Source organism: Perca flavescens, chromosome 3 (assembly GCF_004354835.1).
Source record: "Perca flavescens isolate YP-PL-M2 chromosome 3, PFLA_1.0, whole genome shotgun sequence".
Classification (NCBI taxonomy): domain Eukaryota; kingdom Metazoa; phylum Chordata; class Actinopteri; order Perciformes; family Percidae; genus Perca; species Perca flavescens.
In genome coordinates this window covers 15907859-15935073 of record NC_041333.1, presented here as the reverse complement: position 1 = coordinate 15935073, position 27215 = coordinate 15907859, and the positions used below count along the sequence as shown (strand labels likewise).

The 27215-nt window shown below is 40.5% G+C and overlaps 1 protein-coding gene across 1 annotated transcript in view; it reads right to left on the bottom strand.

The window, feature by feature from the left end:
• Positions 1–450: 450 nt before the first annotated feature.
• Positions 451–27215, bottom strand: part of ptgir (prostaglandin I2 receptor) — a 27669-nt gene continuing 904 nt past the window's right edge. Inside the window, exons 2-3 of the mRNA XM_028573504.1 lie at positions 26556–27215; positions 451–2233 (exon numbers count right to left, since the gene is read on the bottom strand). The exon at positions 26556–27215 is cut by the window's right edge and continues 402 nt beyond it. Of these exons, the coding sequence (XP_028429305.1) occupies positions 1946–2233; positions 26556–27215 (948 nt within the window). The 3' untranslated portion in view covers positions 451–1945. The remainder of the gene's footprint in view (positions 2234–26555) is intronic.

Here is a 27215-nt window from a genome sequence, read left to right as displayed (position 1 = left end):
ATCTCATCACTTCTCTCATTTCATATTCTGTAAATGTACAGCAAAAATGCTCGGGTGTAATGACACTCAAGAACTATACAAGGGCTGAGAGCAGTGCATGTTTTTAATACGTATGGCTGATACGTATGAAAGAATTCAGCATAAACATTACTCTTTGGAAACATACACAGACATACGTTGTGAGATGTTTTTTTCTTACATTAATATTTTATTTCACATGAACAAAATGTGTACCATATAATGAATACAACTTTATTATCTAAAAATGTATTCTTTCAATTTAAATACCCTCAAAGACCAAAGTGGCATGTGTCTGACTTACCTCGGATCATGCAAGTAAAAACTATAAAGCAAAAAGCAACACAGCAACAAAAAAAAAAAAAAATATATATATATATATATATATATATATATATATATATATATATATATATATATATAGAACTGAACTCAAATCCCTACATCTGTTATCCCTGTATCTCTGCAGTCCATTGCATAAACCAAACCAGCACAACTGTAAGGATACACAACATTATAGCACAGTGAAAGGGCATAAATACGCTACATTTAAATGCAGTAACGGTATTACAAGTCACAACAACAACAACAACAACAACAACAAACTGATTCTCACAGTGCATTTTGCAGCAGCAGAGTTTAACATTCACAGGCAATCATCATAGGTAGTTTAGAAATCAGTGAGAAGTAGAAGGAAGGGTGGAAGCCAATGTGCATGCAATACAATAACATTATCTGCTGGACAGGAATAGAAAATATTCGCTTGTTACATTTTTTAGCCACGCTAGCGGCATCGCTCTGGAGCTGTCTGTTGGCCCGCCACTTTGGTGCAAACTAAATTATCTCAACAACTATTGGATGGATGGCCAGAAAACCTGGTACAGACGTTCATGTTTCCTGAGAAAATGAAGCCTGATGACTCTTGGTGATCCCCTGACTTTTTGTTGAACGCCACCCTGAGGTTGAAATGGCTTGGACTGCCATATATTTGGCACAGTTCTCTATGGTGCTAAGATAATGAATTATGATAACGTTGGTGAATTTAGCAGTTTTCATTTAGTTCCATCATCGGGTCAAAACGTTTGTTCAGTACTTTGGTTTATGACAAAATATCCGCAAAACTGATGACATCAGTCTCCGCTGTACTCTGTGTCTAGTGCTGATTAGAAAATGTTAGCAAGGAAACATGCTAAACTAAGATTGGGGAACATTGTACCTTCTAAACATCAGCATGTTGGCATGCTGTCGTGCAAGATGCAGTCACAAAACTTTACAGGTGTCTAGTTGAGATCAAAATGAAGGCCGAGTTCGAAGTAGGGGGGTAGAGATAGGGAAGGGTCTCTAGTTAACTACTCTGGATTAAGGCTACTGCTAGCCTGTCTGGGAAACCAAGTGACATCACACTCACCTGTCACTGACTACATAATACTATAATTATAAATAAATCGTCATCTTCATGTTGAGTGTGACCTGCATCTCGTGTCATGGATCAGTAGATGTGGACAACCTAGTAGTCTTAAAGAAAAGGCTGAGAGAAAAAAGAAGACAGTATACATTCATGCATATTGTTTACCCATATAGCTTTTACCCGAGTGCATATATTCCGATTTTTCATAGGCATGATATGATTTCATGTGTTTCTTAGTGCTAAGTTACAGTGCTGTTTGTTCATGGCACAATTCTCCATGAAACTTGGGAAGAGTTTTCATTAGTCAATGGAAGTTTAAAACCCAGTGCAATAGTTTGTTCATGGGGAAAGATTTCCATTGTGACGGATACTTTGTTGTCAAAGTCCTTCTGCCTTAAAATGGCGAGTCCTGTATGCAAATGTTAACGTTTCATTCACAAATTTTCTCCAATGTTTTATCAGGCATCAAGGCCTCCGAGCCTCCAGCCACCCCCGCGCTGCCCGAGAGCTTCTGTCGGGTCACAGAGGTAAACTGGAGAACATGTTGCTCTGTGGAACTGTCCCGTCTTGGGGGTTGTGCGTAGTGTGAGCGTCAAGGGGTAAAGACAGAGCACAGTGCGCTGTCGACTTCACAGCTTTTCTGCCGAAGCGGCAGCTCAGCAGAGAGCAAAGGTGTTGAAACACAGACTTGCGGCAGATGATGAAGACCCAGGGATCCACGATGGGGTTGAGGGCGTAGAAGCGGAAGGCTGTCAGGTTCTCCGCGTCGCCACAAAATGGGTGAATGGCGTTGATAAAGCCTGCGATCTGAAGAAAGAGAGGGTCAAGGTTAGACGCAGTCTTTACTATTCATATGCTACAAAAGTAAAGCCTAGCAAATACGAGAGAGTTGTGTCTTCTACAAGACATCTGTCCAGGTCTCACGATGCAGAGCGCTGCTGGTTTCCTGTCCCAGATTAGATAACCAGAATCAAAACCAGCAGGTCAGTCGGTCAATCGTGCTGGCACGGCAGAGCTTTAACCTTTACTTATCCAGAGCAGCTGTGGTAAGCAGATATGCAGGCACCTGCTTCACACTCACTTCCTGGAAGCTGCTCAGGATGCAGTTTTATCTGCAGCTTCATCTCGACATCTTTGCTCTCTCCCCCTTATGTTCTAAGCCCTTACAACTCATCTAGAATACTGTCGTCATGGCTTCTCTAATCACTACTTATCGGCTTTCTTAAAAATAAAAAATAAATAAAATAATAAAATCACTTTGTGTTCTCCCCTTAGGTTAGATTCTGCTGGTATATTTCTATAGTAAATGATCATTTTGTGTTCCCAGGAATACTGTCTGGACACTAGCTTTACTACTAGACACACTTTTTTGGTGATTTATTACTAGGATTAGAAAGGATACATGTGAAGTACTCCCTAAGAGCAGGTTTTATTTGGGGTTTTGGTTGTGTTTTCGTAACGTCGCCCAATTGCAAGCAAGACAATACTTGTGGATTTACAAGAAATGCTCAGAGTTTTGGCAACCCGTCATCCCACAAGAAGATTAAACACGTTGTCTGCTGGATGGAGCCGAATGGAACCTGACTCGAGCCTCTGTTAACAGCAGCACATGACGGCGTTGTCGGTACCTTGGTGTTAAAACCAGATGAAGAAAACACGACTGTGTGTTTAGTATCAGTGTCAGCTGAGGCTGTGGTTCATCTTGTTATGCTAAGCTTAACCAAATGTCAACATCCCTCTCTTTATACCAGTAAAACGCGCTCGGTGGACGCACGCCTTCAGTTTTCAGGAGCACAAAGAGCCCTGAATACAGATGTAGACAATGCCACATGACAAGACAACAACCTTTTCCTGTATTGACCTTAAAGGTATAATAGGCTGCAGAGAGGCAGTCCAGACAGCAGCAGCTGGCTGCTTATTCATCCTGGGCAGAGAGAGAAGCAGCAGCTGGCACAGGAAGCGTCTCTGTCACCTTGCTACTCTTCTCTATCAACAATTCTCCATTTCCTCCATGAAATATCCAACAAACAGTGGCCTAATTAATGGCTTGTGCTGATTGAGTGCTTTTATGCATTGGTGTAAATGTTTCCCTGTTGCTAGGGCCTGGACTGAAAACTCATAAGCTGGAGACGCAGTGAGAGTGGCCAGAGGGAACAAGTCCAGAGCCAAGCCAAATCAAACCAAACCAGACATCCAGAGGGACCAGACACAGGGCTATGTCCTCTCTACGCTCATTAACTGGTTAAACTCACGCGGATGTGGTCGCTCAAATATTGATCTAAAGATACACCCATGAGAATTGGAGAGAGGAAAAGAGGAAGAGGCTGACTGTGTGCAAACTCAAAACAACAGCAATTATCTTTTGATGCGTCTTAGAAGATGTTGAGCTCACTGGCATTATAACTTAAAACCAACACCCTGGAACAGCGCCGTCATCTTGGATGTTTCAGCGATGGTAACGGTCCAGAGTGGAACAAAACAACGGCCAGATTTTTAGTCAGTATTTGAGGTTTTGAGGCTCTTTGAAATTTCTTGAATTGCACAACCGATGCAGTCAGGATTACTGTCGGATTTCACTGATTGCACAGGCTAGATGCACAAAGGACAATGTTGAAGTATTTATGGGTTGACACACAGAGAAGCAAACACACACACACACACACACACACACACACACACACACACACACAGTCAGAATTGACATGTACACAGATCGAGACAGTGTGGCTTCAGTTTCCTTTTTAAACCTGCTGATTCTGGGAATGTTTGCAATAGACCAACAAAACATTTCACAATCTGACAGTCAGACAGTCAGTTTCCCTCTATCAGTTACTGTATTCATCTGTATAATTATTGTCAATAAACTGAACAAGTTATGTAGTGAATATCTCCAGGATTGGGTTGCACCATCTGTTCATAAAATTACATCTGTTCAATTACTAAAACTGTCCGTTAAGTTCTTCCTAACTTCTCAGTAACTACTAACTAGTCTTAAACTAGTGATTTACTAAATCTGATCTATTTGCCAGGATATCAGCACAATACAGGAGGCAGTGGATACAAATACATGTTTCAAAAGCCTAAAAAATAGAAAACAGTGAAATATGTCCAGTATACAGTTAGACTTAGACTTATAGAAACAGACCTTATGCTGGCAACAATTTGTTATTTGAATGAATACTTGAAGTAAAAATTAATCTTAGGCCTACTGTCATAAAACACACTAACAAACACAATGACAAATGCCTCGTGCTCAGCGCGCACTGTGCATGTTACCCAACACTTTATTCATCATGCGGTGTTGCTAGAAACATTTCAAACAGACATGCATCCTCATACGCTCTGCCGTCTTTCTCACACTTGGTGTCTCGCTCCACATTACCACCCTCACTGTTGCTGCTGTTCCTGCATGCCACCCTGCCTCTTATGGTCCTCTCACCAGACCTCAAGGCCCGAAGAGTGCCTCACAAATCACAAGCTGTCCTCTCCAAGCGCTGTTAGGCCGTGGGGCCAAAACTGATGAGATGTCAGGCTCTCCTTAAACAGGAGCATATAAATGTATCAGTCTGTGGTTAAAGGGCAGCACAGAAGCACAGCAGCCGAGGACCAGAGTGATTACAACAGAGAGTTGTGCCGATGCAGAAAGCTGTGAAGAAACATACCACGAGTATGCTCATAGGCATATAAATCCAGCAAAAGCAAATACGTTCACACATGTACTGTATACAGATGCATACAGAACATTCGCAGGCAGCTGCACATAGAGTACGCTGGATTGTGTACGTGTGCAAACACAAACATTCATCTATCGCCATCCACTGCAGATCTGCAATCTGTACAGTACCTTATACCTAAAACTTCTATTACAAAGAGGACTTAGTCTTGAGGATATTTTATTTTACTTAGTTCGTCGATATCCAGATGACTGAGAATCTTCAAGTACCTGGACCCAGTTGGTGTAAACGTGGGTACATCCTGGCAGAGACCCATACGATGCTATTTGAAGGCTGATGATCGCTGTATCTCTCAGGAAACAGACCGCGTAATGGCTGTCTACACTCTACGGTCCATTATCGTCCATCTCGCGGTCCTTGAGGACTCTTCCCAACTCCTTCTTCCTGATCCTGTTTCGCTGCAGGATCATTACACGGGGGATGAGAGGAGGCAGCGCAGAGATTACAGGCCTTTTGGAGAGGAGCCAGCAGGGAGGGAGAGAGAGAGAAATGCTGCAGTGGTGCCACTAGTCTTTAAAAAGAGTACAGTAGTTCGACATTTTGGGAAACATGCTCGATTGCTCTCCTTCCGAGAGTAAGATCAATATCAATCTTGTGTGATTATTTTGTCCACTTGGGTATGCGATAAAAACAACACATAGCCTATTATCATCTGTTGGCTCTGTACCAGCTAAATGTGTCCCTTTCACTTGTATTGTTTCAGGTTGATTCATTCACTAAAATGTCTGTGGTTGGTGAAGTATAGAAATATGTGATTATAATTGAAGAAATTAAAGGTGATAATAGGGCTAGCGTATATATAATATAATAATTCCTCACTGCTGCCCACTTCTGACGCCAAATCTGCGGCCCCTCCCACGCCAAGACTCCAGGTGGTTCCACACGGCTGGAGAAAATAATTACACCATGTTATTTATCCTACAACATGACCTTTCTGTTTTATGTATGGGTTAAACAATTAAAGTACAGCATGTTTATTTTTAAGATTAAAAGGTGCTGGTAGGCGTACTTGGACAGAACCTGGCTAACTGTTTCTCCCTTGCTTAAAGTCTTTATGTTATGCTTAACACATCATCTTAATGTAAAGACATGAGGTTGATATCAACATATTCATTTCTTGGAGAAAAAAAAAGCAAATAAGTAGGAATCAGCAGCACAGTTTACCAAAGGTGTGTGAACTACACTGCTGGGTCTTTTTGGTGAGCACATGCAGGTTCTTCAAATACTTATGCTTGTACTGTGTTTATTGTAACTTGTGAAAGGCTCATTAGGAGGGTGGAGTAGATATGGTCTTAACAAAATAAAATATAATTGTGTGGGGTGTTAAAAAAAAATCAAATGCCTTTATTGTATACCTATACCGCAATATGTATTTAAATAACACGTTGCGAGCGACGTGTCCCATGCAATCCACAAAGGTGGATTAATAACAAGTTGTTTTAAGCCTGACGAGTTTCCCAAGTGAGGAGATAAAACGGAGTTCACACTTCTAATTTGCCCTCAAATGTCAGAAACGTTCACTCAGTCTTTCCACTATACCTCTGCCCTATCTTTACCATCAAAGTCACTTTCCATCCTTCATTTCTTGTAACTCAGCATACAGTTTACAGAAAGTTTGAACACAAATTCAAAAATCTTTACACACACTGCACATCTGTACTTGATGCTGTGAGGGGAAGCTTTTAAATTAAGTGCATTGATCCAGGAACACTGGAGTTGATTGGATTTCCACCCACTGCCTTTATTTCTCACAAACAACTGCAGAATATAATTATAGCCTAAGTGTTTTTTTTAAGTAAAGCCTCCCTCCTCCCCTTTAGCTCTTTTAATTGTAGTCAAAGAATCAAATATACATGTTTGCTCCCGGGTCGACCTCTGCTCTCATTGACTTCTTGAGGGACCTGATGATACGCTGGTGGTGAGTCATACTGCACACACGTGTCATGTAAAGATGTAAAGCTTAGTGCTCTTACACTGATGGGGAATTTCACCGCTCCACAATCAGCAGTTAGGAAGTTAGTGAGGAGGTGTTGTTTGTCATCTGAGACGCAGAGAGTGAGAAGGAGTGGGTGTGTGGTGGAGAGAGTGTGACCATGCCATCTGGCGCATGTAACCTATTCTTTTGCCAATTTCTCTTCAGGCTTTGTTCAGTGACTTGAACACAGGGGGGAAAAAAATAAATCTTTAGCTTCCTGAGCATACGTTTATCAGTATTAAGCTGCTGTTTACTAAATGTAAATGTTGTTTAAAGAGCAAGAAAAAAAAGAGCAAGATTTTAAAGAGCGAGAAAATTATGTTAATGAGTGGCAGCAACATGTGGAAGTAAAGTCAGCTTGTGTTTGTTTAAGACAAGTTTCCTCAGGTGAATTATGCTTATTACTGAGTTTTTCTCTATAGGAAGTGCATACACACACACACACCCTGTTGCTCAACAGTTTGTGAGAAACACCCCCTTTAATTGTACAGAATCTACCATTATCACCCTTTCTTCCTCCGGAATAATGTAAATTGAAGAATTTAGAGCAAACTAAAATGATCACTGTGAGCTCTCTGATGAATAAACTGTCATACATACATCATGTGTGGGGTGAGAAGCTGTTGGAGTTTTGATACAGCTTGACAACTGAAAAAAAGAAACAGTCGACGAAAAAACATACACAGTAGCTACACCAAAGAGGAAGAGGAAGCAAGGGTGAAACCCCAACTTAAGAATTTGGCGTGATGGGCTGATATGTGTCAGTAGATGATAAGAATAGGTCGACACGGCCATACTGCAAAACCTTGTGTCTGTTGCAAGGGACCCAACAAGTGTTCACCACAGTTCCTCTTCAACAGAGATATAGCTGCCTGTACTGTATGGTTGCTGTCTGTTGGTGATTTGTTGATGTTGCCATGTATGCACTTTGAGATCAGTGGCAGATTATCTTTTGAAAGATGGTAATGCCAAGGTAACCATGTTCTTTGTCGTGTTCTGAACATTTTACTTTGATTTGTGCGATTGTTGGCTTATACCTGTGTTCAATTTCATGATTAGATCAATTTTCATCCCACTTTTCTAGTTCCAGGCGATGTGCACACTTCATCATCTCATTTGCCAACAGCTGAGCACAACTCAGCCTTAGAAATTGTATCTTTTATTTTCATTGGCGGTGAACAACATTCACTTGAAATCAGTTTGTTGTTTTAATATCCTCAGTCCTATTTTTTGTAGGTTTATCCATCATTCCTATTGGTTATGACAAAAATTGTATCCCTGCATTCTGGGGATGTAATAACATTTGTGATAGGATAATTCGTTGGACGACCAGGCGGGCTGTAAATAATATTCTAGTTTGACTTTATATTCCTCTATACCACTTCATTGGAAGTGAAAACAAAGGTGAATGTACTTACAATTGTGAGTGTTATGTTAGCATAACATACAGTAATGATGGCCATTACTTCGTAAAATGTGAGCTCAGTCGTTGAACTCTTTTCCTGTTATTCCCTTCCAGTCAGTATTTAGGTTATTAAAATCCCAGAGTTTATACATTTGTGCATTCTGGGTATTGCATTTTGGGTATTTAAAGCTAAGATCTGTAGCTTTTTGGGTTGAAATATGGCAATTTCATGTCATCTCAATGATAGGAGTATTGTTAGAAGTTAGGACTGGCACTTTTGTTGTGGCTCTACTTATTCAGTGTTACTGCTCTCGCAAGCAGCACGCCACCTCTACAACAATGCCAATAAAGTCTGTTCAAATTGCACCCGTTTCTTTTAAAATGCAAGGTGTACGTCATCCCCCCGACCTACTTCAGAGTGTAATTTCATCACTAATGATGAACTAGACCTTATTCAAAGACATTACATGGTCGGTCATATCCGTTTGCATACAAGAATGATGTGGGGAAAATAACTAGTGCTGTCAGTTAAACTCGTCTGGGCTTGCGAGACGGCCGAAGAGTAGTAGGCTAACGTTACGTTTTGAGTGGATGGCGAGCGCGAGACTCCGAAATGGATGCCAATAACATTCTGAATGGAAAGTTTACTTTAAAAAAATGCCAAATGGTTCCATTGACAAGACCAAAGTGATCTGTGTGTTTTGTCGTGAACTGAGCTATCATCGCAGCACGTCCAGTCTGAAATACCACTTGATGGCCAAGCACACAGCTGATGCAAATTCTCCGCCCCCTTGTCAAAGCCAGGCGACAAAAGCACAAAGATCCACTTTTCCATGTTGATAAGAGCATTAAAATGAGAAAAAATAATGGGACAAAAAGAAATCAAGGGACATTTAGAATAGATAAAAATATGAGATTAATTGCGCGATGACATATTTTAATTGTTTGACAGCAATAAAAAATAACACATACTGTATAGTGACATTGGATGCATGATGTTTTTCTGTAGTGAAGACCTCGAGTTGTCAATGTGCAGAAAGACTTCAGCTTTCATCGGATATTAACTGCATTCAATCATTTTCTTTGGCATTTAAGCAAAGCTTGCTGGACAGAGAATGTCACAAGCAGAGCGTTACACACACACACACAAAAGATTTCAAGTCTTGACACGCACTGCCAGCCTGCAGTTTACAACTTCTTTGACAACAAGCCAAACCCAAACCCGTAGGTGTTTTTGTTTTGTTTTTGGACTTTAAAAAAAATGTACACTTCATTAAACTGATATGCATGACAGCAATATTACAACATTGTTTTCGGTTAAACACTGTTTTAGGAACACCACCTGCTGCATACTGATGTAGATTTCAATGTATACACTGTACAACTAACAAAAACCCATGATGCTCTGCAGTCAATGTGCAGGTTTGCACAATTCAGACTTTTGTTCAACAAACACACTTACTCTTTATGCTGCTGTGCAGTGTTTTTGTTTAATGTGAATTAGGGACCACAAATCTCTTCCTTTGAAGTGTCTGTAAGTGAATGCGGATAAGTACTGGAAGCATGCGTGCAGATGTGCTTGCATGTTTATTTTTGACCTTCAATTATCCTGGGAAAGTTTGCTAGCTCATTTTTTTCTAAATGATCAATCTGTCAGCCCGGTTGGTATCCAGCATTCCTCCCTGTCAACTACCAGGCTGCTAAACCAACAGCAACCGTAGACAGGATGGATGCCTGGATTACGGCATTCATCAGTGCACAGTACACAAACACGTTGACACCTAAAATGGATTGTGGAGCCATTGGAGGATAATCTGTGAATTTGGGCGATATAAATAAAAATAGTGTATTTTATTTAAGGGTGGGAATCACCAGAGGCCTCACAATAAGATATCATGATGATACGAAATCCTCACGATACGTTACGATACGATATTATTGCGATTTTAAACATATTGCAATATTCTGCGATATATTGCAATTTATTACCTTTTTTCCAACTTCAAATTTTCCCCAATTTCAAATGATGTCTCCAAAAGGAAACTTTGTCAACATCTGTTTTATCTAAAAAGATAAATTTCTCTGTTTGTTTATCTCACTTCAGTTGTATTGCTACAAAATTGGATTGTCAAGCAGACAAACTGACAACACATATATAATAATAGATTGATACTATTCTGTATCGATTTTTTCCCCCCAACCCCTAATTTTATTTCCATGTCCTTCCGAACATTTGACTAATCCCATCATCAGATTACGAGACACAACAACGTTGTCAAACACTGAAAATATAACAAGACATGTATATATAAAACCAATAGAAAATGCAAGAATGGTAACAACATACGTACTTGTGAATGAGCAAAATGTCAAACTATTTCTTTTAATGTCTAGTATGTGAGTACACAACTCCGTCTTAGTTAACTTAACAGTTTTGCTCTTACTAAACTAAAAAGCACAATCACAAAACAAATGTTTCTTCATCCACAGATACGTCCCGTTTCAACACTTATACCCCGTTTACACGTACATGGTTATTTTGTAAAACATTTCCCTTCGTTTGTACCCTTTGTTTACACGCAAACGGAGAATTTGCCTCTGAAAACAAGACTTTCTAAAACCTCTGGCCAGAGTGGAGATTTTGGAAAACTTTGTTTACACGTTTGCATGTAAACTGAGACAAACAGAGGTTTAGGCAGCCGAGAGAGAGAGGAAGTGATTGGTTGCTGTTGTTGCTATTTTGGGGATTCTGATTGGCTAACGTGGGCTTGAGCTTCTCGTTACACTGCCACCTGGTTTGGCGTGCTCTTGATGGCATTGGTGGCATATATACACGGGTACATGTAAACAAACACTTTTCTGAAAACTGACAGCTGTGCACGATGTTGTTTTTGAAAACGGAGAGGTTGAAATGTCCGTTTATGAAAATAGCCGGCCACGTGTAAACGTAGCATGAGTGTTACAAATGATATACACGTTGTGGAGGTGGGCGTGGTCTGCAATCAGCTGCAGTGGAGAGAGGTGTGGGGACAGATCAGGAGAGCAGTGCCAGGTTAACTGTCTCAGCTGATTGTTGTCGTACTAATTAAACTCTCCATTTACGGTGTATGCACGTCTGGGCTGTGATCGGTGCTGAGGGTAAGCCATGGTGAAGGCGAATCCTGCTACACGAGAGTTCCTTACATTCGGCAAACGCTGTTTTCTGAATATTGATCTTTTCATTATCACCAAATACCTCACCAAGCCCAAAGTGCACACTTCTCTTCATCACCAACTGGTTTGTTTATCCCAAATACACATATTTGTACACGTAGCCTGCGTTCCTCCATATCAAGTAGCCAATTCCATTACTGAGCTGCACATATTTAAAAAAAATAAAAATTCAAATAACTAATCTGGGGATTTAACCATTTGTCAGCATCATTATACAAAGCCATCATCAAGCTATTGTTCCACATGTGACTTCACAATGCCACTGAAGGTATTTTTAGGACAGTGAGGGAGTCTCTGGGAGTAGAGGAGTGGGGGGAGGGGGGGGACGACTTATTCCCATCCCATATTTTCAAGTTCTGTGCACTTGTAAACAACAGCTAGAGTTCAGTGGGCCCTAAAGTCCCAGCCGCACAGAATCTGCACTGGCTGCCTGGTTGCAATTATCTTATTGGATTTATTTAGTCCCAGTCGTCAAAGGGTTCAGATGCTCTTTGAAGGCCAAACTCGTTTTATGTGCAGCGCAAAAAGCATTTTGGGAAGGCCGCAAAACAAGATTTAATGACGCCTTTTACCAAAACTGAAAAGCAAAACAATTTCTATTACAATTGGATCAGAAAACGGAGGTCTTTGATCATGGGGGAATAATCAATGATTGATTCAGGCTGTGTTGTCACACACAGACATCATACTTTACAAGTTGTGATAGAAAAGTGAACACCCACTCGGGGCTACAGCACAACACGACTGCCATAAATCTTAATCTATCTGATGCAAGCTGAAGTCAACTTCCGGGAACAGGAAAGGGAATATTTATAATTGGACTGAAACCCCCAATAACAATTATTATTTATTTACTCAGGGATGATGTTACACTAAAAGATTTTAAAGATTTAAAAGACTAATTTTGCCTTAAATCACAAGGGTGAATTCTTATTTTACCTCTTTTTTTCTTCTCATGGTGTAAGATTTGAGATGAGCTGAAATGCGTCCCATGTCTCATGTCATGTCAATCAAGCTGATTCTCCAGTGTGTTGTTACTGAGGTGGATATCCGCCGTTTACCGTTTTCACATGTCCCTCGGCACAACAACAGACGCATCGCCACATTCTGCTTCACTTAGCGTTTCATTTGATGGGAGTGTGTTGTGTTTCACTGCTGCAGCTTAGCCAAGTTTTATTAAGACCATATATCTCCTGAGAGTGTTGGCAAGGTGGAGTATGAAACAAGAATCCTATTGTTCTCTCTGCACCAACATTTCCCGGAAGATGAAATAATTAAGTTAACACCAGGATTTCAGATAGCGGATTCCATTTTGGATCCGTTTTGCGTTTGGCAAAATACCTGGATTTGTTTCGACATCAAATTTCTCAACAAAAATATCACTCTTTTCTTTCTTTTACTAGCGAAAAGCAATGAAGAAACATATAGACGGCAGGCTTTTCATTCTGGTACGCTGCTAGCACTGCCAAGGACAATGGCAGACTGCAGCGTGTGTCAGCAGAGAAGGTGATTGGCTGCAATCTGCCGCCGCTCCAGGACCTATACGCCACCAGGACTCTGAAGCGTGCTGGAAAAACTGTGGCCGATCCCTTGCACCCGGCCACAAACTCTTTGAGCCACTCCCCTCTGGCACGAGGCTGAGGTCCATTAGGACCAAAACATGACGCCACATGAACAGTTTTTTCCCCTCCGGAAACCACCCTGACTCTCTCCACACTCCACCCCTGGCTCGTCATGCCACTGTACTCTCTCTGCTGTAATGCTCTTTTTATTTCTCTTTCTTTTTAATTTAATACATATGGTGTACATATACTTGTACTTATATTGTTTATACCTATACTTATATTGTTTAATATTCCCTTTAGAGAATGTGTGACGTGCACCAACAACACCAAAACAAATTCATTGTAAGTGTTAAAAACAGACTTGGCAATAAAACCCTTTCTGATTCTGATTCTAGTGCCTAGTTTCTGTCTCCCCCATGAGGAATTGTTGTTGTTGTAGTCTAGTCGTTGCATCCAAATGACACAAGCCTTCTGTGATCGCGCACCACCCCCAAACAGTTTCTTATAGCCAAGGAGGACATGGAGGATTACAAAAACATGGACTCTTCAGAAGAGGTAATTATCTTCACTCGAGCTTCTGCTCACGAAAGTCGCCGAAAGACACAATCTTCTGAACATAGCCATACTGAGAAATACAGAGAGAGTTGTGTGTAGCTTTGTAGCAACTCATTTGGGAATGGCTTGAATGTAACGGACGTTCATTAATATAAACAAGTTACGCACTAAAGCTTTAAAGCATGAATAGATTGTTTTTTTTAAAAACCTATTGTCAAACCACCCGCCTCATGCCAAGGCCGATGAGGTGGCGGGGGCGTTTTGAGGAAGCTGGACAGGAAGCTTTCGAAGTGCAAAAACTGTGGTGTCTATTAATTTAACAACAAAAAAAACATCAAAAATAACAGCAAACAAACAGAACAGCACCCTGACAGCAAGCTGCCAAGTCCTTTCTTTCATCTCCTTCTTCTGAAGGCACTTTTAACCTCTCAGCCTTAACCCCATAATCATCAAAAATGTTTAATAATAAACTGGGAACAAACAATATATATTATCTAACTTTATATCATGTGACCCCACAAGAGGTCCCAACCCTACGGTTGAGAAACTCTACTCTTGGGTGTGGAGCACAGTTCACGCAATGCTGTGTAAACAATGAAGATGCTGATGGATAGACAAATAACTGTGGAACATACATGGCAAGAACCCAGAGAGACAAATACGGAGAACGCTAAAAACATTGTTTGTACATATGTTAAACGGCTGTGTGTGAAAGATGTCCTGATATTTTCTGTATGTCTTGGCAACAAAAGTGAACATTTCAACCTACCTCTCTGATTAGCCCTATTAAGACACACGCACACAACCAACTCATGACTTTGCACACAAGTGCATCATAAGGAAATCTTTCTGCTGTTGCGGTCTTTATTAAAGACAACCGCCATGGCGGAAAAAAAAGGTGTGCCTAGCCTGCAAATTCATTGATTTAATTGATTCATAGAAGCTTCTTTTGCATGCAAATCAATACAAGTGCAGATCAGTAGGAAAACATTTCCAGGCAGAGCGGGAAAAGAAATCACAGAAAATATACACTGGAAAAAGAAGAGGGGCTCATCTGGGATGCTAATTATGTGAACGTAAACCAAAAGCTGCTGGTTTTAATGGTATATATACTGCATATAAATATGCACTTACAAATAACATACATGATAATGATGAAGAAGACTTCTAATAACTTCTAACTAATATCCAAAAATAACAAAATAAAATAGCAGAAACCTGAGATTTAGTTCCTTTTTAGAAATCCTCTTCTCATTAGAGTGATAGCATGTGTCATATCAGAATGAAACCTCAGCTGAAGGAACTGTACTGTAAGTGGATTGTTCCCTGTCATAGTGACACAACTGAAAAAAATATTTTATTTCTTTGCCTGAAATGTGGTACAAAAATAATCTTAGGTCATAAAAGAAAAGCTGGGTCAAGCAAATAATTGAAATTGCAGCATTTACATGAAGACTACCTATATGACTCTACAATAACACCAACGCCTAAACAAAGCGCAAAAACACAACTGAAGAACTATCAAGTAACCCCAGTCACAGCAAAAAAGGAGAAGTTGGCCAATCAGAAGCCAAAAAAAGAAGAAAAAAACTGTTACCAGAAGGCTACCAAAGGCCAAAACGCATTGAAAAAGCTATGTTCTTTAAAAATACCCGTATACGCATCAAGTATTAGGCCTTCATCAGGAACAAAAAGCTTAGGAAAAACACCTTTAAGGGCCAGCCCACTGTTTGAAGGTCCCTTAATAATACTATCAAGACGACTGAAAAATGTGTTTACCAATATTCACTAAAATATATATTTTCTATTTGAAGGCAAGGCTGCTTTATTTGTATAGCACATTTCAGCAACATGGTAATTCAAAGTGCTTTACATAAGACATTAAAGAGCAGTTAAAAAACGATAAAAAAAAAAAATTAAAACATTAAAGTGCAGGTAAAAATGATTTAAAAAAAAAAGAAGAAAAAAAATCATTTCTCTGACCACAGGTCCTTTTGGCTCCGGTTACTTGGTGTTTTCGTTACCCATTACAAGATGGCAGTAGTTCTACTTTTCACTACGATGTAGCCTTCGCAACAAAGCTTAGTTTAATCTCGGTAAACCTTGATAAATCCGGGACAGTTCACAGTCTGTCTCTTGATAAGTTCACAGAAATATCTGACAAGTTCACAGACGTTGTCTTTCTTATTGACCTAGTTCACAGACTAAATCTGACCAGTTCACAGACGTGGCCCTTGTATGGATAAGCTATTGTCACACCCATGTTGGAGAGGTAATATCAGAAATATGTCCGTTATCTGCCGGTCCATATTTTTTCGTCATTTCTCTGACCGCAGGTCCTTTTGAAGGCAATAGTTCAAAAGAACATCTGCACACTTCTGAAACCAGAACCAATGAAAAAATGTTTCCAAACATCATCTGTCGCATTCTGCACATTTGTTGCCCACACTGCTGGGCTTTTGTTCAAAGATGTTTGTCAACGTGTGTATGCACATCAAAGACGTATTTAGGTCAATTTTGGGAGGCAGGTGTATTAGTTTTCCTAATTTTCTATTATGTATTCACAAAATCAAACTAAATGCAGTACGCCTAATACTGACAGTGTACTGTACATATTCATAAACACACAATGGACCTATCAATGGCATCTTATAAATAAATGTAAATCATGGCATCTATTTTACTGTGAATCATTTTCAACAATTCAGGGCCTGTAATTTATAGGGTCATTGAGATTTCAGCAGTACAGGGGAACAAATGACATTTGATGTTATTTTCTGGCTCTATATCCCCCGTTTTTAGTATCACCAAAGTAATGTTTTTAATATGTAGCTACAGAGAAAATATGTGGCAAGCAGTCTGAGTGGAAGTAGATAGAGATCATTCAAGGGACGGAGAATAAGAATGCATTATGCATAAACACATAAAGCCCCAAACAGGATATGGTTCATTGTTGAAATGTCAGTGCTCATTTTAATGTTGTATTGATTTCAAATCCGCAAAAATTTCACCACAGGGTTAACAGTAAAGCTGTGACGCAGTTTAACTGAAAGAAAAGTATGACTAGGAAAAAATGTGGCAACTGACGCATTAACAAAACATAAGGTGATGGATAGGACAAGGGCAGCCTGGTTGACACCAGACCCTTCTCAGTTGTAACTGAGAGTGGGTCTGGGCAAGCTTCATTCGCAGCGCATTTCCAAAGGGGCGTCACCAACGGACGCCGCTTAAATGCCTCTGGACGCAATGGGATAATCCGGGTGACGTAGCAGCGGCATCAACGGGTTGCTGCCGAAGCGGTGAAAGCTGCTTGCCTTCGCTGCGCTATCGTCATCGTGTAAAGCCCACCTCAACGGTTGTGATTGGTGCCTCGATTTGGAAAAATTGGAAATGGGCTTGAATGGGCTCTTGGCCAGACTGACTTGGAAGTTTGTCAGGGTTTTCCCAGGCTAGGACAAGGGGGCAAATATTAAAACTTTAAAGTGCTTATAATTAATATATTTATATTAACAATAAATCATAGGACTACTTGTATGTGAAAGGGGATGAACACCGAGAATTATCACCCAACTCTGCTGTTCCCCTTACCTTTATGAAGCATTTTAGCATCTTTCAGCTCATTGTTTGATTTTCCAGACCGCGACTTTGTTAATTCACTCTCCCTGTTCTCATAGTTTCAGAAGCAGCAGACAGCTGTTTTCAGCACATATGCTCTTAAAATCCACTGTACACTACCTTCCCAGCACCGAACAGCCAAAAGTCAAAGTTAGCGACTAGCTGGTGAACATAGAGGAGAATTTAACAGCTAAAGAGACTAAAGAGAGGTTATTTTCCTCAGTAGTTGGTGGAGACCAAAAACAGAGCTAAAAGAGAATATAATATAGCACTTACATTGGCCAGGTGACCAGAAACATGACTTCAAATAAATGATAATGTTGCTTCATAATTGCTGGATGTGTAAATAAGTAACTGTTTGCAAACAAATCTGCTATATCAACTTAAAAGTTGATGTTATGTCAGTATTTAAAGCTTGTTTTCGCCAAGTGGTGAGAAAAAGTAAAACATATCCACTAAATGTATTAACTTGACATTCAACAGGAGAGGATGGAGTCTGATCTATTCAATCTACAGAATCCATGCAAATGATGCTGCTAGGTCCAGTAATGCAAATAAATGGGTCAGTGACTCATGAAAATGTTTTCATCCGAATAACTAAAAACACATCATGGAACAATGACCTGCTGCTTTGTTCTGCTCCACACATCTGTCTTCACTCTCTTATGGTTATTCTGTGCCTCAGCCATTACAAATTCTTATTCTTATTGTCCGACTGAAACCTGAGGCCATATTCTTCAGCACACATTTCAACGACATATTGAAGCGGTTCAATATCTACACCTCATTACCTCGAGGATCTTCCTTACCACCATGTGTTGTCCAATTTCACCTGCTGGCTCTTAGTAAAACGGGACAACATAGAGCAAAGCAGGGTAAAACTGAAGGGCAAGATTAGCAAGCCTGCAGCATTAGGACTCAGTGCAGTGTGCGTGTGTTGTGTATATGTTGGAGGATTAAGCCTTCATCCACCATAAAAGGGAAACCTCATTGTTCAGTCCACAAAAGCCGGCTGCAGATTGCGGAGCATCATCTCTTCTTATAGAAACCTGGATGAAGTTTACAATGAGATTTATCTCCCAGCAGCACCTGGAGCACAGTAACAGTTTGGGGGGACTGGTTCTTGTCTTGACTCTGTCACAGCATGTATGTCTTTACATCTCTGAGTGGACCACTCCCATGTCTCAAACTCATGCAAAGGTCATGGTACACTACGCTGCAGTCACAAAGACTGCACAAGCAGACTCATCTGATACCACCTCTGGCAGGCATTACAAGGATTTTATCTTTGAATCATCTTGGATACGTCTGGATTTGGGGACTTCCGCTCTTCGTCCACACGGATTTACTAACTCTGGTTCCAGGTGGATGAATCAAAACCTGTAACTCTGCATATTTTCAATAACATTCCAGCCTGGCCTTTGACTGAGCTTGTTGAAGGACTTTAAGAGCTCCTGGCTGTTTTGAAACTATTCCAAGGTTGATTTAGCTGTATGCTTATGGTTAAAGTCCTACGGGGTAATATACTTTTAATGGTTTTTAGGTAGGCTCTCCTCTAGAATTAGTCTTCATATGGCATTGTTAACCGGTTCCTCAATCCTTCTTCAGTCTCAGAGACCCTGAACATGTGAACAATTATGTTTTTGCATCTTCAAACAACAGAATCTTTTGCTTCATACTTTTTCTTTTTTTTTCTTTTTTTAACTTTTCCTTCTGCCCAGTCTGTCAGCCAGCCCAGATTTATGAGGTGTTACGCAGACTCATGGAGGCATGATGCACTGTGACTGTAAATGTGTCAGAGCTGTTGTTTATCTTTTTTCCTGACAATCAGCACAGTTTGCCAGTTATGTTCAGCGCCATTGGAAATGGTTTGGTAGTTCCTTTTTTCAATTTCCAAATCTGGTCTTTATGAACCCCCAAGACTTTTTTCCCATTTGCATTTTAATCTTTATTTGGTTGCTACAATGAATAGTAGGAGGGATTGGGAGAAACGGGGACAACATGCAATACAATTGTCAGACTTGATGCTGGCAAACTACTAGTTATTAAATCAAAAACAGTCAATTTGATTTTGATTTGAAATGTAAAATGTGAATATACTATACACTCATTTTTTTAAACATAAGTAGCGCTATGGAGCAACATTTTTAAGAGCGTGTCCCCATTTTATTACTATCACATGCATGAAGATGCCTGTGCACGCACACATGGTGACACAACATATCACGGGTCTTCAACGTTTTTTAAGCCAAGGACCCCTTATCTGAGAGAGAGGGACAGAGCAGAACCCCCCCCCACTACATATTTTATAAAATTAAGTTGCATATTAATCTGGGCCTACAATAAAAGCCTCATGCCTTTATTCATTTTTAGTGCATGGAAAACTATAAGCTATAAAAATAACGGTTGGTATGATTTAATAAATGTTTTTAAAGTTAAATATACATGTGACAGTTAATCCTTTTGATTAACCTATCATTACTGTTGGTTTTTTTCACTCTGATTTACATTTGGTAATAATTTGTTGGATTCAAGTTAACTTTCAAAAGTTGCAAATAAACTCCCTTCATTCATTTTGCCAGATGAAGGTCCAGTACCGAAACATTGCCTACTATTAAATTAATTACTACTAAAAAATGTTTTTGTAAGTTAGACAGTGTAAGAGAGTTTCTTTGGAACCTTTGACCTACGTATCCCCCTCCGACACACCTGTCTCACGTTATAGATGTGCAAAGTATTTTTCTGTACTGAACAATAATTTGGTGGCCCCCCTGCAGTTACTCTGAGGACCCCGTAGGTGCCCTGGACCCCCAGTTGAAGATCTCTGCAATATATGGTCATGCCAATAGTTTCAGCTTATTTGGCTGATGGCAAAAAGTAACATGCCAAGAAATGTAGAATTGTACAAACAAAGACAAAGAAGAAGAGGACTGCTGGAATGCAAGCATGGATGAAAAAAATGTTGGTTTTAAATTCTTTCAAAACTAAAACAGCTTCTCAAAAGTTTTACTTTGGTGAGAAACAATGAATGTAAATCAAACGTTGCTCATAAAAAATCTCCAGGGAGTACCTTCAATTCTTCATTCCATGTCCAACTTCCTGACCTCTGGTCACCATTTCACTTTAATGATCACAGGATCTTTTTTCTGAACGCACATTACAGCTGCTATTTTGATACTTATAATACTTTCAACAATACAGTGAGATATAACGTAGTTTATGGATCTTTGTTGCACTCCTTGTCTTCTGACCTCATGCACAAGTCAATATGAGTCTGCTGACTAAGACTCAGGCACAATAGCTTCACTAATAGAAACCTTTTATCCAAAGCATCAATTATTCAAATCTATCCCACAGTTCTGCTACAGATTACAGTTGCTACAGTCACCTTAAAACAAAACCTGCCCTGGAGTTATTTAAATATATACTGTTAGTCTGAGCTATTGATTGGTATGATAAAGGGGTCAAATTAGAGCTAAAACAACTTACAATCTAGCAAACAGCTTGTGATATGAGTGCAGCACTTTATTGATCCAGGTATTGACTAGCAGCATATGGATCATAGACAGCTTCTGTGGTTCCCATGGGAAAAGCAGGGAGGAGGGAGAGGGGGGGTGGATATTGGTGATAGTCATAAGCAAGCTCTACCTGTCCCCTGCAGCTTTGATCATTTATAAAGTGAAAATGACAGGACAAAGAGGGGGGAAGAAAGACCTAAGGGATGATTTCCCTTGTGTCAACTTGAAATACTGACCCTAGTTCCTCACATTAATCAACAGGGCCGTAATTACACAAAGGGCAGCAACTAAAGATTAACCTGACTCCGCCAGATGGATTGCTTTGTATTTGCTCGGCATATCCATCTGGGAACTTACCGTTGGAGAACTTTTGGGAAGGAGCGAAAATACTGGTTAGCTGATTGGATAAACCATCTGTCTATCATCACTTATGTTGGTGATAGCTAAAGGATATTTGCCGTTTGTGTAACGAGAATTTACGAATAAAAGGCACCATTTCAGGTTCCCGGTCCATATTCCAAAAGAAGGATCCAAGAGAAAAAAGCATTAGCGAGCGGCTAACAGAATTAGGGCTACCGCTGTCTGAAAATACTGGTTAGCTGATTGGATAAACCATCTGTCTATCACCACCTAAACCCGCCTCAAAACCAACGTTGATTGGTCAGTCGTTTGGCAAACGGCTCCAAAATCTCAAGATGCCAGACTGATCTGCGAGTGGAAAACTGGGGTTCGCGAGATCAGGATGGTCTCACGAAGCTAACTAAAGATGATCAGCTTTAGCGCAAATCCATTTATTAATCTTATCTTTGATGACTGTATCATTGATTTAGTCCCTCTAAAAAGTCACCAGAACCTCTCAGAGCCAGAAGGGACATCTTGAATTGCTTGTTTTTTTTTTTTCTTTCAGCCAAAAGTTCAAAACCCAAATATATTCAATATACAATGATCAGCAGCACCTTCTCATATTTGAAAAGCTGAAACCAGCAAATGTATGGGATTTGTGCTTTTGGTTTAAAAGATTAACTTTCTTTCAATCAAGCACTAGTTCCTAGAAACCCAACCGTGTTATATTCCTGCTTTAATGTATGTGGATTGTATTGTAAATGTGGTGGTGTAACCTCACATAATACAGCTCTACAGCTGGAGATGGATTGTTGCATCTGTACTTTAAAATGTTTAACAAGCAGTGGCCATATATTCCTTATGGCACAACATTACACTAGCAATGTGTCAATAGTCCGTCCCTCAACAAACCGAGACGAACCTCATGTTTCACGCTACATCAAACAAATCAAACGTTTTGTCACAGAACAGCTGCGGTGATAACATTCATCGCATTAAGTTCTATTGGGTAATGGCACCTTATCTTAAAGGTTAACCGCTGTCTACTGTAATTGCACAGTGTGTACTGGAGGTTTAAATCAGTGGGAGGTCATATATAACCAGGCCAGGGCTGTAGACTGACGAGCCTGGGAAGCTGGTGTGATTCAGGTAACAGTGAACAAGCCAAACATTCACAGCCCGTGGATTACTCTTTAAAATTACGTCAGCTCACCACACACGCGCGCGCACACACACACACACACACACACACACACACACACACACACACACACACACACACACACACACACACACACACACACACACACACACACACACACACACACACACACACACACACACACACACACACACACACACACACACTCCCTAACCAATTCCAAAAAACGAATTGGCTTATTTTTAAAAATTCCCACAAATCATCTTTTACCACTTCCCTGATCGCATCCACAGCATGAGAACTTTTACCTCCTGAATAATGAATAACATTGCTGGGACTAAAGAAACACTCAAACCTCAGAAATGCACAGAGCAAATGCTCTTTTTTTTTGTCCAAAAGTCACTCAGCAAATACATGATCTCGCAACCTGTAAGATCTGTAAATACAAAGTCTGCGACATTATTCATGCCTGTGAGGCGAACAGCGCTTGCATTTGAATGTTTTTTTGATTCCACAATTATTCATCTCTTCTGCCAAGAAAAGGAAGCATTCGTTTCCTGCACCTGTTTTCCATCTTTCCCACATCTACCAGCATGCAGTCCCTGTTGATGAGGGCAAACTGCAGACAGAGCCCATTCTTCAGAGCTCGAAAGCATCGTTCTCCAAAGTATTTTTAGTTACATGAAAGTGCTTCGAGTAAAATTACGACTAACCTGAAACACATGTAACACATACGAGTGCAATGACTGAAAATGCAACTTGTGTACTTTATATGACTCCTGTAATATGAGTAAAAGTGTGCACATATATGCAGTGTGTGTGTTGTGTATATGTATATGAAAAAAAGTTTGAATTTATTAATTAATTTATTGCGAACTATTTTGATAATCTATTAATCGGTTTGGGTAAAAATTCTCTGATTCCAGCTTCTTAAATGTGAATATTTTATAGTTGTGTTACTCCTCTACGACAGTAAACTGTCTTTGAGTTGTGATGACATGTTTCACCATTTTCTGACATTTTATAGAGGGAAGAACTAATCGATTAAGGGGAAAAAATCAACGACAGACTAATCATCAATGAAAATACCTGTTAGTTGCAGCCCAAGAAAAAACTTCTGAATGCCAGTGCTGAGAGCAGCATCTACTACGTATGCCCTTTACTATATTTCCATGGCAATAAACAGAATCAGACTTTTTTTCGCCAACATCTGTTGTGCTTCAGGCAAACTGGCATTATTCACGACGTCTGCTGAGATGTGCTCGTCTCAGACACTTCATCATCACTGCCTCAGATGTTTCGGTTCCAACCACAAGGATGTAGACACATGAGCGAACAAACAAACATCAACACACAAGGATCTGCTGAAATGACGCAAGAGTCACTAACTACTTAATAACAGGGTCTTAAATTATTCACTACTACTGTTGGTGGAGATGATTAACTTATGAATATTGATAAGTAAATCTAAAAATAGGGTTGTCAAGCAATCAAATCAATTTAGAGGGTAAAAGGTTAATTTTAGAAGAAGAATTATTTATTATAACATAAACGACCCACAGTTCTATACAGCTAAAACAAATACGCTTTCCAAGTGATGAAGTTGGGGTTTCAGTTTCCTGGACGCTGACTCATAACGTGTATATCGTCATCACTGTTCATTCCCCAGGTTTGTCTCTCCCACAACTCTGGGCGAATGCTGCTGCATGCACCATAGGTTAGTCAAACCCTGAGGCCAAGTGTTACCACAAACCCTCCAGATTCAGACTATGAGTAGTTAGTGAAGAGCGAGGACATGAAAAAACACTTTTTCCTGCTTCCTGTAAACTAACTGATCATCAGACCACGGCTTTTAACAAGGCTGACACAAATATGTGAAAGCTGGGATGCCTTTATAATATAACCCACATTAATCACATCCTGCAGCTAGTTTTTATTTCCCTAAACCTGACTTTCCTCAGGACCCCTGGCTAATGTTTATGGGCAGACGGGAGACTGGTTAAAGGTGCCCTGCCACACAGATTTCATTACTTTGTGGTAATGTCTGAAGTTCTACCATGGACTCTGTAACATTTTTTTGTGGAAAGAATGCCTTGGTTACCTTGTTTCAAGTAGGGCTGGGCAATACTCTATATCAATATTATATCGATATCGTGATTTGAGACTAGATATTGTCTTAGATTTTGGATATCGTAATATCGTGATATGACATAAGTGTTGTCTTTTACTGGTTTTAAAGGCTGCATTACAGTAAAGTGATGTCACTTACTGAACTTACCAGACTGTTCTAGCTGTTCTATTATTTGCCTTTTCCCCACTTAGACATTATGTCCACATTACTGATGATTATTTATCTAAAATCTAAGTGTGAAGATATTTTGTTAAACCACCAATTGTCAACCCTAAAATATCGCCGCAATATCGATATTGAGGTATTTAGTCACGAATATCGTGATATCTGATTTTCTCCCTATCGCCCAGCCCTAGTTTAAAGCCATTCTAGTGTGGTATAGAAAGCCTGCAGGAAGACTCAGCTCGATTTGTGCCAGTTCTCATTAATATTCAACAAGCTAATCTGCTTGACTCTGATTGGCTAACAGCTATCCAATGACAGCCTGGCTATCAGCATCCTTTACCCAGCGCAACTGGGCGAGCTCATGAACAGTAATGAGCTCAGGCAACACCACGTCAGACTGACCAGCTTTTTTAATTGGCCTGATATCTCTGCTTTCTTTTCAGTGGCTAGAGCTGACAGAGGAGGTAGCAGTTCATTTTCACATTCACCACATAATAGAGCTGGGCGATATGGACAAAATCTAATATCACGATATTGTTGACCAATATACCTCGATAGCGATATTGTAGGGTTGACAATTGGTGCTTACAAAAAAAATATTTACACAATGAGATTTTTGATAAATTATCATCATTAATGTGTATATAAAAACTAAGTGGGTAAAGGAAAATAATAGAAAAGCTAGAACAGTCTGGTAAGTTAACATAGCTTTACTGTAATGCTGCCATTAAAACCAGGAAAAGACAACACTAATATCACGATATTACGAAATCTAAAATCTAAGACGATATCTAGTCTCATATCACAATATCAATATAATATCGATATATTGCCCAGCCCTACCACATAACATAACACAAACACATATGGACCTAACATATTTCAAAAAATACAAGTTAATACGGTTTTGTGTGGCAGGGCACCTTTAACTTCGGACTTCTTTGCCCTCTGGGAAAGGCGGGATCAGACCAGTCCTCCAGGGTTGTCAGGTTTGACACACTTACTTTTAAACAGGGGCAGATATGGAGCACAGTAAACACACCCACACACGCACGTATACACACACACACACACACAAACACACACACGCACACACGCACACACAGCGATACCATGCCTTGTGTGGTGAAGGCTGCACTCTCAGGCACACCTTTAATTGTGGAGCCAGCCAGCAGAGCAATGCACAACCGTTTGGGAGACTTCAACAGGGAGCACAAACACATACCATAGCAACAAAATAATCAACGGTTGCCAAGTTGAGCTGAACTTTCTATGCACATAATGAATATAGAATAAGGGGAAGACATACATTTTAGTAGGAGAAACTCTTTAATTCTAAAATTGACCTACTCCATGCTATAAAGCCTCTACTGTCAGTGTGCCGACGTACATCCAGTCAGGGACTCATGTTAATAATAACAATAACTAAAACTCCTGTTTTCTGTTCCCCTTTCAGCATACAAACTTTACTTCTTTGGATTTTGCTGAGGAGTTAAGGTTCATGTTTTGACAACTGAATAAATGACACATCAGGGTGTCAGCTCGTTCTCCCTTTTCCACTGTAAAATGTCATGAATCCGTAACATGCTGATTCAGAGGTAAGGTCTGCCAAAAAAAAAAAAGCTGAGGACGGACCACGGAATGCGTTGGAGCCTAAAAGTCACCCAGAGTGAGTGGGTAGGCCTATCAATGCGTGTGACCCACAAACAGCACAACACAAACTGAGGGAAGGTCAAAATGTGAACTCACAGTGAGTGGCAGGGAGCAGACCACAAAGATGACGGTGATGAGCGCCAGCAGCACCAGGTGGTCCACCTCCTCTTCCCCCTGTGCGAACCAGGCCAGGTTCAGCTTCCTTCTCCTCCCCGTCGACCCGACCGAGCTGCGCCGCATCACCTGGCTCCGGTGCATCTGGCACAGGCTGACAATCACTGAACCGTTGCACACAAACACTGCGAAGATCAGCAGTGCCATGAGGGACGAGTAGGACAGAGAGAAGGCCAGCACCAAGCTGGCCTGGTCGTCCCCTGTGGCGTCCATGTCGATAAAGCACCACGTCCCAGGGCAGTACTGTCTGAATTTGCCGTAGCCACCGTATGGCAGGAGGCAGAAGGCCAAAGAAAAGACATAAATAAAGAAGAGAGCGAATTTGGCAAAGCTGCGCCGGATGTGTACGGAGTAAAAGTAAGGGTGGCTGATGGCCAGGCAGCGCTCCACAGCCATGGCGCACAGGATGAGCGTGGGGGCCAGGCCGAAGAAACTCATGGCGAAAGCAAAGATCTTGCACAGGCTTGTGCCTCCCATACTGATCAGGGACATGTTGCGGGCGTAGCAGATGAACACAGGTGGGCTGAGGAGGCAGGTGCCCAGCAGGTCGGTGAGGGCCAGGCCGGTCACCAGGATGCAGAA